The sequence below is a fragment of the Mastigoproctus giganteus genome, chromosome 7 (assembly GCF_048544385.1).
Source record: "Mastigoproctus giganteus isolate SK-2022 chromosome 7, ASM4854438v1, whole genome shotgun sequence".
In the NCBI taxonomy this organism is placed as follows: Eukaryota; Metazoa; Arthropoda; class Arachnida; order Uropygi; family Thelyphonidae; genus Mastigoproctus; species Mastigoproctus giganteus.
This window is the reverse complement of record NC_143581.1, coordinates 138073218-138088478: the sequence shown is the minus strand read 5'-3', so window position 1 is coordinate 138088478 and position 15261 is coordinate 138073218. Positions and strand designations below refer to the sequence as shown.

The following is a 15261-nucleotide window of genomic DNA, read 5'->3' as shown; positions in this document are numbered from 1 at the left end:
AGAAGAAAAATGCATGGGATGCATATAAATTATTAGGTGACACAGAAGCCTACAACAGATATAAGCTAGGCTGTAATCAAGTCACAAAGGAGGTTAGGCCGAAGGAACGGGATAAATCAGATTGGTCCACTTAATATAGACGGTTCAACTATTGATGATCCTGCTGAAGTAGCTGATAAACAATGAGTATTCATATCTACATTCACCCATGAGGAATTATTCAAGGAGGGGAATGCCAGACGTATATCAAACTCTAATTGAGAGCTAAGTGATTTTGTGATAACTGAGAGCAAAGTGGAGGAGAAATTGCTGAAGTTAAACAAAAAAGGCACCTGGGGCAGATGGAATCTATCTGGTTATAATGAAGGAGGCAGCAAGGGAAGTAAGCAAACCCTTAGCCATAATTATGAGAGCATCCTTAGAGTCAGGAGAGGTCTCCATGGACTGGAGATGTGCAAATGTATCCCCAATTCTAATGGGGGTTCAAAGGGTGACTCAAATAATAATAGCCTTGTTAGTTTAACTTCTGTTCCGGGGAAAATAATGGAGTCCCTGGTTAAAGAGGTGATACAGGATCACCGAGACAAGAGAGCAGCAATAGTTCAGAAACAGCACGGTTTGTTAAGAGAAAGTCTTGTCTGACCAATTTCATTGGATACTATGATGTGATCACAAAGGAACTGGATGTTAAAAATAATTTTGATATCATATACTTGGATTTCAGTAAATCTTTTGATACTCTTGCACATGGAAGACTACTGTAGAAATTGGAGAGGTATGGCATTAAGGGCAAGTTGCTACAATGGATTTAGGGATAGTTGAGTGGGAGATGACAGAGTGGTAATCAATGGACACTTCGCTTCGTGGGTTGGTGTTATTAGTGGAGTTCCCCAGGTTTCGGTGCTGGGCCCATTGTTGTTTTGTGTATTCATCAATGATAACGATGAAGGTATATCTGGCTTAATGTCCAAGTTTGCAGGGTTGTTAATGGCATTAAAGATAGTATGTTACTGCAGCATGATCTAGAAAAGTTATGCAGATGGGCTGAGAAGTGGCAACTGAAGTTTAACATTGACAAATACAAAGTACTGCATATGGGTAGCAGTAACCCAAGAAAAATGTACCAACTCTGTGGTACCACACTCAGGGAAGTGGAGAATGAAAAAGACCAAGGGGTAATTGTGCAGTCAGATATAAAGTTCTCTGAGCAGTGCAGACGGGCTGCCAGAGCACGTCATGGAGTTTTGTCAATGATATACAGTAAACCCTCGATTTAAAGGACCCCAATATAATGGATTTCAGATTTAATGGACCAGACAAATAATAATACAGTAATGTACATATTAATCTCGACCATATTATTTTTTTTGGTTATACAAAACTTCAGTGTTATTATTAATTAAAAATTAATAATAATCACCTATTTCCATTATTGTTTTGATAATTATTTACTTTTAGTTTTATAATCAAATTCAGGAAATTGTTTTTTTATTCTTTCTGAAAACGTGCTCAAATAGCTGTTTTCCCAGATAACGGATATGAGCAGGCTGTTCGTTTGTTTGTTTGTTTCTTTGTTATTTGGGTTTTTAGGAGCATTAGCAACTAAACCCATATTGCTCCGGGGATATGCGGTGGTCATTTCCTGACTTTTCCACATCCTCCATATTTGGTGGTCACGGGCTCAAACTCCGTCTAATCAAGAAGCATGTGCTACGCACTGCTGCTCCTGCCCACGGAGGCGCCTTAATTGCAACATTTTATATTTATAACAGAATATTACATATTCTTTATTATAATTTAATAATTTTATATTGTACAGTACTGTATATTGTATTAAAGCTTTTTTTTTTTTTTTTTTTTACATTAAGAACAATAAAAAATGCCCCCACAGGTTATATTCAATTTAACGGATTTTCGGCATTAATGGACGCCCCTTCTCCCCTATTAGTGATTTAAATCAAAGGTTTACTGTATAGGAATTTTGCTAGCAGAGACAAGGAAGTGATTATCCCTTTGTATAAGGCAATGGTTAGGCCACACCTTGAGCACTGTGCACTGGTATGGAGGCCTCATTTTAGGAAGGATGTAGAGTTGCTAGAACGAGTACAGAGAAGGGCAACAAGATTGGTGAGAGGAACAAAGGGGTGTGCTTATGAAGAAAGGCTTAAGTTCTGGAAGTTGCAGCATCTGGAGACTAGGTACCTGCCAAGGTGATCTGATTGAGGTGTATAAGACCTTGAATGGTTTGAGCAGGTTCAATGCTGATGGGATACTTCCGCTTGCTCAGACTAAGATCTTGAGGGGACATAGATTCAAATTGAGGAAAGACAATTGTAGAATAGATGTGCAGAAGTTTGCCTTTAACCAACTGGCAGTTGATTGCTGGAACAGACTTCCATCTGTTGTTGTTGTGGAAGTTGACAGCTTAAATAAATTTAAGGCTGAACTAGATAAACATTTGGAGTGACCGGATGGGTGAAATGGAAAGGGTTTTTTTTTTTTGTTTTTTTTTGGCTGATGCTGTATAAGCTTGCTTTCTTGCATCATATGCCTCAACTATTGATCTGTACTTTTGGTCCCTGGAACAATTTACCTCCAATGATTTTCCAAAAATACTTGGAACTGCAGTTGTAATTATAGAGTATTAGCGGTTATCAAGTATATATATTCAGTAGACCTTTATACCTTGAAAAGAGGGACCAACATTTAAATACAGTATTGGATGCTCTAGGATTTTCTATTTGAACAAGATATGCCAATATAATCAAATTCTTGCCAAATCAAGTTGGATTTGTTCACAGACTTTGAAGGATAATGTACTATTTGCTGGATCTAGTCATTTTGTTGTTGTAACTGGAGCACTGTTACACCGACTGTCAGTGTCACCACAAAGGTAGTTAGGTGGCTATGGCTCTGCTCAGTGACTCAAGTAATTAGATTCACTAACGACTTGAGCCATTCACTCTCTAGCCATCACTATGGGAAACTAAAAGGGAATCATTCAGTTAGCATTAGCATATGATGCAAGAAAGCAAGCTTATATAGCATCAGCCAAAAAAAAAAAAAAAAAAAACTTTGTAATTTTACCCGTCCACTCGCTCCAAATGTTTGTATAGTTCTGCGTTGAATCTATTTAAGCTATCAACTTCTACAACAACAGATCAAAGTTTGTTCCAGCAATCAACCACATGCAGCAGGCTAAAGGCAAACTTCCACACATCTATCCTACAACTGTCTTTCCTCAATTTGAATTTATGCCCTCTCAGACGATTATTCTGAGCAAGAGGAAGAATCCCATCAGCATTGAGCATGCTCAAATCATTCAAGTCTTTATACACCTCAATCAGATCACCTTGCAGGCGCCTAGTCTCCAGACAGTAATTTTGCAAAAACTTAAGTCTTTCTTCATAAAAAAAACTTAAAACTTAAGCCTTAGTTTGTAAGCGCAACCCTTTGTTCCATTCACTAATCTTGTTGCCCTTCTCTGCCCTCGCTCCAGCAGCTCTACATCCTTCCTAAAATGAGGCCTCTAGACCTGAATACAGTTCAAGGTGTGGCCTGACCATTGTCTTGTACAATGGGATAATAACCTCCCTGTCCCTGCTAGAAAAATTCCTATATATCATTGACAAGACTCCATGACCTGCCCTGGCACCCATCTGCACTATCAGCAAACTTCATATTTGACTGCACAATTACCCCAGGTCCTTTTCACTTTCCATTTCCCTGAGTGTAGTACAACACAGTTGATACGTTTCTCTTGGGTTATTACTGCCCATATGCAGTACTTTGCATTTGTCAATGTTAAACTTCAGTTGCCACTTCTCAGCCCTTTTGCCCAACTTATTTAGATAACAACCCTGCCAACCTTTGTATCATCTGCAAACTTGGACATTAATCCTGATATACCTTCATCAATATCATTGATGAATACACAAAACAACCATGGGCCCAGCACTGAACCCTGGGGAACTATACATATGAAGGGACATAAATACAAACTGAGGAAGGATATTTGCAGAATAAATATGAGGAATTTTGTCTTCAGCCAGCGGGTAGTTGATTGTCAGAATAAACATTCATTTGTTGCACAAATGTGCAGTTAGAATAAATTTAAAGAACTAGACAAGTTATTAGAAGGGATGGATAGGTGATGTGGGAAGGGGTTTTTTTGTTTAATTGATGCTTTACAAAGCTCGCCTTCTTGCATCATATGGCACTACTAATAATGATAATGATAATAAATTTTAACATGACTCTCTCAGCAGAAAGCATGCTCTCACTCTGAACATTTGATTATAGCTATACAAACACTTGAACAGTTCATATTAAAGATGTTTGAACTGTAACAATTTATTTGATTGATGAACCAGAATAGTTTTACAAAAAATTTTATGACTGGGAATAACATTACTGATGCGTACGATAAACTGTAACAAAGTTCCAGGCCACTATAGTTAATTCTGTGCCTTGAATGTGATGGTAATTGCAACTTTTTCTCTCAACCAGCCCAGCAACATGAGAATCTGTATGTGGTAAGTTTCTAGCAATTTTACTCATCCTCCAGATTAGCAATACTGTGATCCAATGCCTAAAGCCTAGGCTAACATAATAAGAATCTGGCAACTTAACCTATGAAAATCTGAAAGAGAGGCTTCTGGGAACCTCCATTTCTGAGATACATCTCTAATGCTACTTCAGTCTCTATTTCAACAAAACGGAAGATCCTCACTTAATTTATCCAGAACATTGGCTATTAGGCTAACCAGCAAAAGCAACTGTGCTGATGCTGTTCTCCAAAATGATTCAGGTGTTTAGCATTAGCATTAGTAGAGGCATATGATGCAAGAAAGCAAGCTTATTCAGCATCAGCCAAAAAAAAAAAAACCAACCACTACTCCCATTTCACCCCTCCGTTCGTTCGAAATACCTGTCCAGCTGAGCCTTAAATTTATTTAGGCTATCAACTTCAACAACAAGCGATGGGAGTCTATTCCACAAACCAACTGCCCGCTGGCTAAAGGCAAATTTCCGCACATCTATCCGACATCCGTCCTTCCTCAATTTGAATTTATGCCCTCTTAGGTGATTATTCTGAACAAGAGGAAGAATCCCATCGGCATTGAGCATGCTCAAGCCATTCAAAGCCTTATACACCTCTATCAGATCACCTCGCCGATGCCTAGTCTCCAGGCTCTGTAATTTGCAAAACTTAAGCCTTTCTTCGTAAGAGCAACCCTTTGTTCCATTCACTAATCTTGTTGCCCTTCTCTGTACTCGTTCGAGCAGCTCTACATCCTTCTTGAAATGAGGCCTCCAGACCTGTATACAGTACTCAAGGTGTGGCCTGACCAATGCCTTATACAAGGGAATAATCACATCCTTATCCCTGCTAGAAAAATTCCTGTATATCATTGACAAGACACCATGAGCTACTCTTGCAGCTCGTCTGCACTGCTCAGAGAACTTCATATCTGCCTGCACAATTACCCCCAGGTCCTTTTTATTCTCTACCACTGTCAGCGTAGTACCACAGAGTTGATACATTGATCTGGGGTTACTGTTTCCCATATGTAGTACTTTACATTTGTCAATGTTAAACTTCATTTGCCACCTCTCAGCCCATCTGCTCAACCTTTCCAGATCCTGTTGCAGCAGCATAGTATCAGTAGTGTCCTTAACAACCCTGCCAACCTTGGTATCGTCTGCAAACTTGGACATTAAGCCTGATACACCATCATCAATATCATTTATAAATACAGAAAACAACAATGGACCCAACACTGAACCCTGAGGAACTCCACTAATAACATTAGTCCACGTTGAGCAGTGTCCATTGATTACCACTCTCTGTCTTCTGCCACTCAACCATCCCTTTATCCATAGCAGCAATTTGCCTCCAATGCCACACTTCTCCAATTTGTGCAGCAGTCTTCCATGCGCAACAGTATCAAATGCCTTTCTAAGATCCAAATATATAATATCAAAGTTATTCCCTGCATCCAGTTCTTTTGTGACTACATCACAGTAGCCAATCAAATTGGTCAGACAAGACCTGCCCTTAACAAAACCATGCTGTGTCTGAGCTATAACTGAATTCTTGTCCAGATGATCCTGCAGTGCTTCTTTAACCAGTGCCTCCATTAATTTTCCTGGAACCGAAGTTAAACTAACAGGTCTATAATTACTTGTGTCAGCCTTTGATCCTCCTTTGTGAATTGGGGTTACATTTGCACATCTCCAGTCCATGGGTACCTCCCCTGAGTCCAAAGAAGCTCTCATAATTATGGCTAGGGGTTTGCTTACTTCCTTTGCTGCCTCCTTTAATATAACTGGATAGATCCCATCCACCCCTGGTGCCTTTTTTATGTTTATCCTCAGCAATTTCTCCTCCACTTTCCACTCAGTTATTAGAAAATAATCTAGCTCACTGCCAATGTTTACTTCACCTACGACATTCCCCTTCCTGAATAACTCCTCATGTGTGAATGTAGATGCAGAATACTCGTTTAGATTGTTAGCCACCTGAGCAGGATCCTCAACTGTTGAACCATCAACATCCAGTGGACCAATCTGATTCATCCCTTTCCTTCTTGAGTTTAAATAGGTAAAGAACTCTTTTCTGTTTTTCTTTGCGTCCTTTGCCAAGGATTTCTCATAATCTGCCTTTGCCTGCCTAATCTCCTTTGTAACTTGGTTACAGACCAACTTATATCTATCATAGGCTTCCATGTCACCCATTAATTTGTATGTATCCCATGCATTTTTCTTCTCTGCCATATGTCTCATTAGTTCATCTGACAACCATTTAGGCCTGAACCTTGAACAATATTTCTTGGTTGGTATGTAAAGCCTGGTAGCTTCCAAGATTAGTTCCTTGAATGCTTCCCATTTTGAATTTGCTGTTGGTAACATCATCAGTTCGTCCCACTGTATAGAATTTAAATACTGTCTCAGACCATCATAGTCGCCTTTACGAAAGCAAAAACCCTTCCCTTTGCCTCTGATGGTAGTTACCTCCTTGAGTAAATCCCACTTCAGCACACTGTGATCACTGCCACCCAGTGGTTCCTTTATCTGCAGATTCCTAATGCTTGAAGAATCACTACTGATAATCAGATCAAGAGTATTACTCCCTCTAGTTGCCTCCTGAACATGCTGGTGTAGAAAACAATCATCCAATAAATCCACAAAAGCCCTGCTAGTGTGTGAGTGACCAACCCACAAATTCCAGTCAATATCTGGGAAATTAAAATCCCCCATTATAAGACTCTCTGATTTACTGGCCCATTCTATTTCCCTGTACAGTATCTTATTATACTCATCAGAGTCATTAGGCCTATAGCACACTCCTACTCTCAATTTTGATTTACCTATGCTTATGTCACACCAAACTGACTCGACACTGCCCTGTCCATCAATGTCGACTGGCTTCACTTCCTTGGATTTTATGTGTTTTTTAACTAATAGCATAACCCCTCCTCCCCTCCTGTCCTGTCTATCCTTTCTATACACATTGTACTCCCCAAATTCCAGTTCTGCATTCCTTATATCTGTGTGACACCACGTCTCTGATATCCCAACAATATCTGCCTTTGATGTTTTGAGCAATACCTCAAATTCATCAAATTTATTTACTAAACTCCTAGAATTGGTGTACACGCAAGTATACCTGCACTTGTTTCTATTCTTAGCTACCCTAACACAACCCATGTGTTTACTTGTATCACAATGACTTCCAGCAGTCTCTGAAATATCCTGCATCTTGTTTTTCAGGCTTCTGCTCATTCCAATAGAAGCAGTGCTCATTCCAATAGAAGCAGTGCAAGAATCTCTTTCACCTCTGCCAGTGGCTACTGTTAATCCATTAGTCTTTGTCTCCCCCCAAGCTAGCAGTTTTCCGACCCACCTAACACTGCCTCGGTAGCATCAGCAAATATTCTTGCACCCTTTCTATTTAAGTGTATCCCATCCCTGTAGAAGCAATCTCTCCTGTTAATCTCTCCTGAAAAAAATTGTACCCCTTGAGCCTTGCACAATCTTTCCAGGGCCGAATTGATCGACAAGGCTCTCATCATATACTCCCTCCTATCGTGTCTGGGCAGAATTGCAGACACTTTCAAATTTAACCCTACTTCACGGCTTTTTTTCAACAGCGACCTGTACTTGTTAAGTAATTCCGCTGGTCTCCTTCTCTTAATGTCATTAGTGCCAACGTGTACAACTATATCACCTTTTGTGCCCTTAAAAGATGATATCTGCTCTACAACGTCATCAACCCTTGCCCCTGGCAGACATACCCTGGTCCTGTTCCACCTATCCTTTTTACAAAGCATGTGTTGATGTAAGGTATGATGGCTGGGAAACTCCATTTTCTTAAATTAACATGCTTTCTGATAAACTAAGTTCATTATCAAGTTCCTAAATATTCATGTGTCTCTGATATTATTTTGAAGATTCTCAGATAGAGGCATATAATGTAAGAAAGCAAGCTTATACAGCATCAGCCTAAAAGAAAAAAAAAAAAAAAAAAAACTTTCCCATTTCACCCATCGTTTCAATCCAAAATTTGTCTAGTTCTTTCTTGAATTTATTTAAGCTTTCAACTTCTGCAACAACAGATGGAAGTTTGTTCCAGCAATCAACTACCCACTGGCTAAAGGCAAATTTCCACACATCTATTCTATAACAGTCTTTCCTCAATTTGAATTTATGCCCCCTCAGGTTCACAATCTGAGCAAGAGGATGAATCCCATATTGAGCCTGCTCAAACCATCCAAGGCCTTACACACCTCAATCAGATCACCTCACAGGTGCCTAGTCTCCAGATGCTGCAATTTTCAGAACCTTTCTTGGTAAGAGGACTCCTTCGTTCCCCTCACCAATCTTGTTGCACTTCTCTCTATACTCATTTTAGCAACTCTACATCCTTCCTAAAATGAGGCACCCAGACCTCTATGCAGTACACAAGGCGTGGCCTGATGATTGCCTTATACAAAGGGTTAATCACCTCCTTTTCCCTAATAGCAAAATTCCTGTATATCATTGACAAGACCCCATGACCTGCTCTAGCAGCCTGTCTACACTGTACTTCATACCTGACTGCACAATTATCCCCAGGTCTTTTTCCATTCTCTACCACCCTGAATGTAGTAGCACATAGTTGGTAACATTTCTCTGGGGTTACTGCTACCCATATGCATTTATCAATGTTAAACTTCATTTGCCACTTCTCAGCCCATCTGCCCAACTTTTCTAGGTCCTGCTGCAGTAGCATACCGTCATTAACAACCCCGCCAACCTTTGTATCATCTGTAAACTTGGACATTGAGCCTTCATCAATATCATTGATAAATATACAAAACAACAATGAGCCCAACACGAACCCTGGGGGCCTCCACTAATAACATTAGTCCAAAAAGAGTAGTGTCCGCTGATTACCACTCTGTCTCCTCCCACTCAACCATCCTTTTATCAATTGTAGCAACTTGCCCTTAATGTAATGTCATACTGCTCAAATTTGTACAGTAGTCTTCCTTGTGCAATATTATCAAAAGCTTGCCTGAAATCAAAGTATATGATATCAAAATTATTTTTTCACCCAGCTGTCAAATTGGTCAGACAAGACCTCCCCTTAACAAACCCATGCTGTATCTGCAGTTTTTTCTAGATGATCCTGCAATGCTTCTTTAACCAGTCACTCCGTTGTTATTTTCCTTGGAACAGAAATTAACCTAACAGGTCTGTAATTACTTGTGTCACCTTTGATCACTCTTTGTGAATTGGAGATATATCTGAGCACTCACAGACACAATTTATTTAAAATAATTAACAACTCACTAGCTAAAACAATTTCTTGCCATGCAGCCTAACTCCTCCTTGTATTTGATTTATGTACCTTAGTTCTGAAATCATTTATAACAGTGGAGATGTCGCCTTCCATTTTACTTTCATCTGTCAGAGCCTTATACACCTCAATCAAATCTCCATTAAGGAGCCTAGTTTCCAAGCTCTGCTGCCAATGTTTTCAGTCTTTCATCACATGGGTGCTTTTTTTTTTTGGTAATCTTACTAGGCTTGTTGCTTGTCTTTCATTTCTTTCAAGAAACTCAATATTCTTTTAGCTGCAATCTCCATACCTGGACGCAGAATTCCAAATGTGGCCTCACAATTACCTTATATCATGGTATTATGATCTTCCTATCTCTACAAGCAAGTGTTCAATAAATCACTCATAACACACCATGGGTCCCATCTTGCCACCTGTCTACAGTGCTAGCATCATGTCCAACCATATCCTCCTAATTGTTGGGATATCAGAGACGTGGTGTCACACAGATATAAGGAATGCAGAACTGGAATTTGGGGAGTACAATGTCTACAGAAAGGATAGACAGGATAGGAAGGGAGGAGTGGATGTGCTATTAGTTAAGAAACACATAAAATCCAAGGAAGTGAAGCCAGTCGATATTGCTGGACAGTGCAGTGTCAAGACAGTTTGGTGTGACATAAGCATTGGGAGATCAAAATTGAGAGTAGGAGTGTGCTATAGGCCTAATGACTCTGATGAGTATAATAAGAAACTGTACAGGAAAATAGAGTGGGCCAGTAAATCAGAGAGTCTTATAATGGGGGATTTTAATTTCTCAGATATTGACTGGAATTTGTGGGTTGGTCAATCACACACTAGCAAGGCTTTTGTGGATTTATTACATGAGTGTTTTCTATATCAGCATGTTCAGGAGGCAATTAGAGGGAGTAATACTCTTGATTTGATTATCAGTAGTGATTCTTCATGCATTAAGAATCTGCAGATAGAGGAACCACTAGGTGGCAGTGATCAGTGTGCTGAAGTGGGATTTACTCAAAGAGGTAACTACCATCAGAGGTAAAGGGAAGGGTTATTGCTTTCGTAAAGGCAACTACGATGGTCTGAGACAGTATTTAAATTCTATACAGTGGGACCAACTGATGATGTTACCAACAGCAAATTCAAAATGGGAAGCATTCAAAGAACTTATCTTGGAAGCTACTAGGCTTTACATACCAATTTAGAAATATTGTTCAAGGTTTAGGTCTAAATGGATGTCAGATGAACTAATGAGACACATGGCAGAGAAGAAAAATGCATGAGATACATATAAATTAACACGTCACACAGAAGCCTATGATAGATATAAGTTGATCTGTAACCAAGTTACAAAGGAGGTTAGGCAAGCACAGGCAGATTACAAGAAATCTTTGGCAAGAGATGCAAAGAGTTTTTTGCTCATGTAAATTCTAGAAGGAAGGGAATGAATCGGATTGGTCCACTTGATATTGATGATTCAACTGTTGATGATCCTGCTCAGGTAACTAACAAACTAAATGAATATTTTGCATCAACATTCACACATGAGGAGTTATTCAGCGAGGGGAATTCCAGAGGTGTATTCAACTCTGGCAGTAAGCTAGATAATCTTGTAATAACTGAGAGTAAAGTGGAGGAGAAATTGTTGAAGATAAACACAAGAAAGGCACCTGGGGTGGATGAGATTTATCCAGTTATATTAAAGGAGGCAGCAAAGGAAGTAAGCAAACCCTTAGCCATAATTATGAGAGCTTTCTTGGACTCAGGGGAAGTACCCATAGACTGGAGATGTGCAAATGTGACCCCAATTCACAAAGGAGGATCAAAGGCTGACACAAGTAATTATAGACCTATGAGTTTAACTTCTGTTTCAGGAAAATTAATGGAGGCACTGGTTAAAGAAGCACTGCAGGATCATCTAGACAAGACTTCAGTTATAGCTCGGACATAGCATGGTTTTGTTAAGGGGAAGTCTTGCCTGACCAATTTGATTGGATACTATGATGCAGTCACAAAAGAACTGGATGCAGGGAATAACTTTGATATTATATACTTGGATCTTAGAAAGGCTTTTGATACTGTTGCACAAATTGGAGCAGAGGGGCATTGGAGGCAAATTGCTGCTATGGATAAAGGGATGCATGAGGGGGAGAAGATAGAGAGTGGTAATGAATGGACACTGCTCATCGTGGACTAATGTTATTAGTGGAGTCCCTCAGGGTTCGGTGTTGGGTCCATTATTGTTTTCTGTATTTATAAATAATATTGATGATGGTATATCAAGCTTAATGTCCAAGTTTGTTAAGGACACTACTCACGCTATGCTGCTGCAACAGGATCTGGAAAGGTTGAGCAGATGGGCTGAGAGGTGGCAAATGAAGTTTAACATTGACAAATGTAAAGTATTACATATGGGAAACAGCAACCCCAGAGCAACGTATCAATTCTGTGGTACTACACTGACAGTGGTAGAGAATGAAAATGACCTGGGGGTAATTGTGCAGGCAGATATGAAGTTCTCTGAGCAGTGCAGACGGGTGCAAGAGTAGCTCATGGTGTCTTATCAATGATATACAGGAATTTTTCTAGCAGGGATAAGGAGGTGATTATTCCCTTGTATAAGGCAATGGTCAGGCAACACCTTGAGTACTGTATACAGGTCTGGAGGTCTCATTTCAAGAAGGATGTAGAGCTGCTGGAATGAGTACAGAGAAGGGCAACAAGATTAGTGAATGGAACAAAGGGTTGCTCGTACGAAGAAAGACTTAAGTTTTGCAAATTACAGTGTCTGGAGACTAGGCACCGGCGAGGTGATCTGACAGAGGTGTATAAAGCCTTGAATGGTTTGAGCATGCTCAATGCTGGTGTGATTCTGCCTCATGCTTAGAATAATCACCTGAGAGGGCATAAATTCAAATTGAGGAAAGACAGATGTAGGACAGATGTGCGGAAATTTGCCTTTAGCCAGCGTGTAGTTGGTTGGTGGAACAGGCTTCCATCCCTTGTTGTGGAAGTTGATAGCCTAAATAAATTTAAGGCTCAGCTGGACAGGTATTTCGGACGAACAGAGGGGTGAAGTGGAAGTTTTTTTTGGCTGATGCTGCATAAGCTTGCTTTCTTGCATCATATGCCTCTACTAATGCTAACTCCCAAATCTTTCTTCCTCTACTGTTTTCAGTTCAACTCCACCAAGTATGTAAATCATTTTGTGGTTGCTATTCTCCAAGTGCATTTTGGTCCATTAAAAGATAGCTGCCACTTTTCTGATCATCTCTGAAGTCTTATCTAAATCATCCTTGAGAAGCTATGCCTGGCACTGATCATTAACTACTCTACCAATCTTGATATCATCTGCAAATTTCAACATCATGCCGTCTATTCCTTTGTGAATGTCATTGAAGAAAATCAAAAACAACAATGGTGCTGGTACTGATCCTTGGGGAACACCACTTCTTACATCAGTCCAATCCAAAGGATAACTGTTAATCACAGCTCTCTGTCACCTGCCCTGCAGTCAATCTGCAATCCATGTAAGAATTTTTCCTATGATTCCAGTGTGTTCCAGCTTGCATAGTAACCTCTCATGAAGAACTGAGTCAAATGCTTTGCTGAAATTCAAGTTTTCCTGTAAGTGATTTCAATCTAATCAAAATAAGTTCACTTGAGACATAATGCCAGGAGTTCATTAATATATATATTTAAATTCTTTTTTTTTTTATAACAGAAACAGGAAAGTTGTTAAAAATAAATTTAACAGGGCCTACTTGCAATATTGCTGAATCTGGGACAATTTTTTTGTCTTCTTTTCATTGAATTGGTATATTCGACCAAGTAATCTTTCTTCTTTTTATGAAGTTTTATAGCAGCATTTTGACGAAACTTTTAAAATACAGTCTAATTTAATATTTGTTGATAGCTATGACAATTATTTAATCTTCATAATTAAATCTGCACTGCTCAAAAAACTTCATATCTGACTGCACAATTACTCCCAGGTCTTTTTCACTCTCCACTTCCCCGAGTGTATTACCAAACAGTTGGTACGTTTCTCTTGGGTTACTGTTACCCATACACAATACTTCGCATTTGTCAATGTTAACTTCAGTTGCCACTTCTCAGCCTCTGTCTAACTTTCCAGACAATCGCCTAGTTTTCAGTGGGTAGCACCGAACCTGATTATACGCTACTGAAAATACATACATACATTAATATAATATAATATATATATTTTTTTCCGATTTTAAAACATAAGCAAGGGGGGATAAACACTGTAACGGGCTAGCAATGTCAATCTCTGCTGCTCTCAACGATCAATCGAAAGGGACACCAGACTGAAAAGACTAACCAAAATTATATATGCATGAATGTAAATGAATACTTACATATTATCCAATTGTATTGCAAAAATTCACAAAATGTTTTTGTACTACTCTTTTTATCTATATTTTAGCTTTATAATTAGCTTAAACCTTTGCCAATTACATTAATAAAGTCATTAGTAACTTACCCTTCTTTTGTTAAAAACATAAATGATGCTGGAAGGGATGGGAGTTCGGAACACATGAGTCGTCTTAATTCTTCGGCATTTATGCTAACATCTTTAATAAATATAGCACCCAGAACGACATTCTTGCAATCCGACAGCTGGGATTGACCTTTACCAAGCGACCGTTCGTCAGTTAGGACAATACCAACAATTATAGCGTAATTCATGTTAAAATCATTTTGAAACGTAACTAATTTTTCTCTGTTATTTGTATGAACTATCTGCAAATCGTCAGCCTGAGGATGCTGCTGAAAGGGCACTATTTCTACATGTCCATTTTCTTGATTTTGCGCAAATATTCTTCCGGGCATTGCTCGCATAACTAGAGCCAAGTGCTTCGGTGGGAAAAGTAACTAAAATTGAAAAGGATGCAAACTGTAAAGCAATTCAGGGAACACGTATGCTATACGTCAATTGCAAAGCAAACAGAAATACATTCACATTAACCACACGGAAAAATACTACCCATCATGAAAAACCCACAGAGGTTAATAAGCAAAACACACACACACAGGCTAAGCAGCGAGATTCGAGGAAAATGGATGTCACATGATACCTAAGCAACTGTTGAATGGCTTATACGCATAGTATAGTACTTGAGCCATTGGTACTAACAAACGAGTGACAAAACGGATGCTTTCGTGTACAGTACACTGCAAGCGGTGAAACTAGTTACCGGGAATCTATATTTATATTTCCAGTGTGAAAGAGGAAGAAGAGAATTCACCAGCCTACAGCCGCGATACCCAACCTATGGTCTGCGAACTTACTTGGAGTTCTCTCTGAGCATTTCTCGAAACCTATTGGTGCAGTAGTTCTCGTGCTTTATCTGTTACATAGCCGTCAGCTTTTCCTGTTTATCCCG

General features: G+C 39.3%; 1 protein-coding gene across 2 annotated transcripts in view; it reads right to left on the bottom strand.

Moving 5' to 3' along the window:
• LOC150083221 (uncharacterized) overlaps positions 1-15050 on the bottom strand; it is a 354281-nt gene extending 339231 nt beyond the window's left edge. For both annotated transcript variants that reach the window (XM_090377110.1, XM_090377111.1), the window contains exon 1: positions 14358-15050. In XM_090377110.1, coding sequence (XP_090233236.1) covers positions 14358-14716 — 359 coding nt within the window. In that variant the 5' untranslated portion in view covers positions 14717-15050. The remainder of the gene's footprint in view (positions 1-14357) is intronic.
• Between the last annotated feature and the right edge of the window lie 211 nt (positions 15051-15261).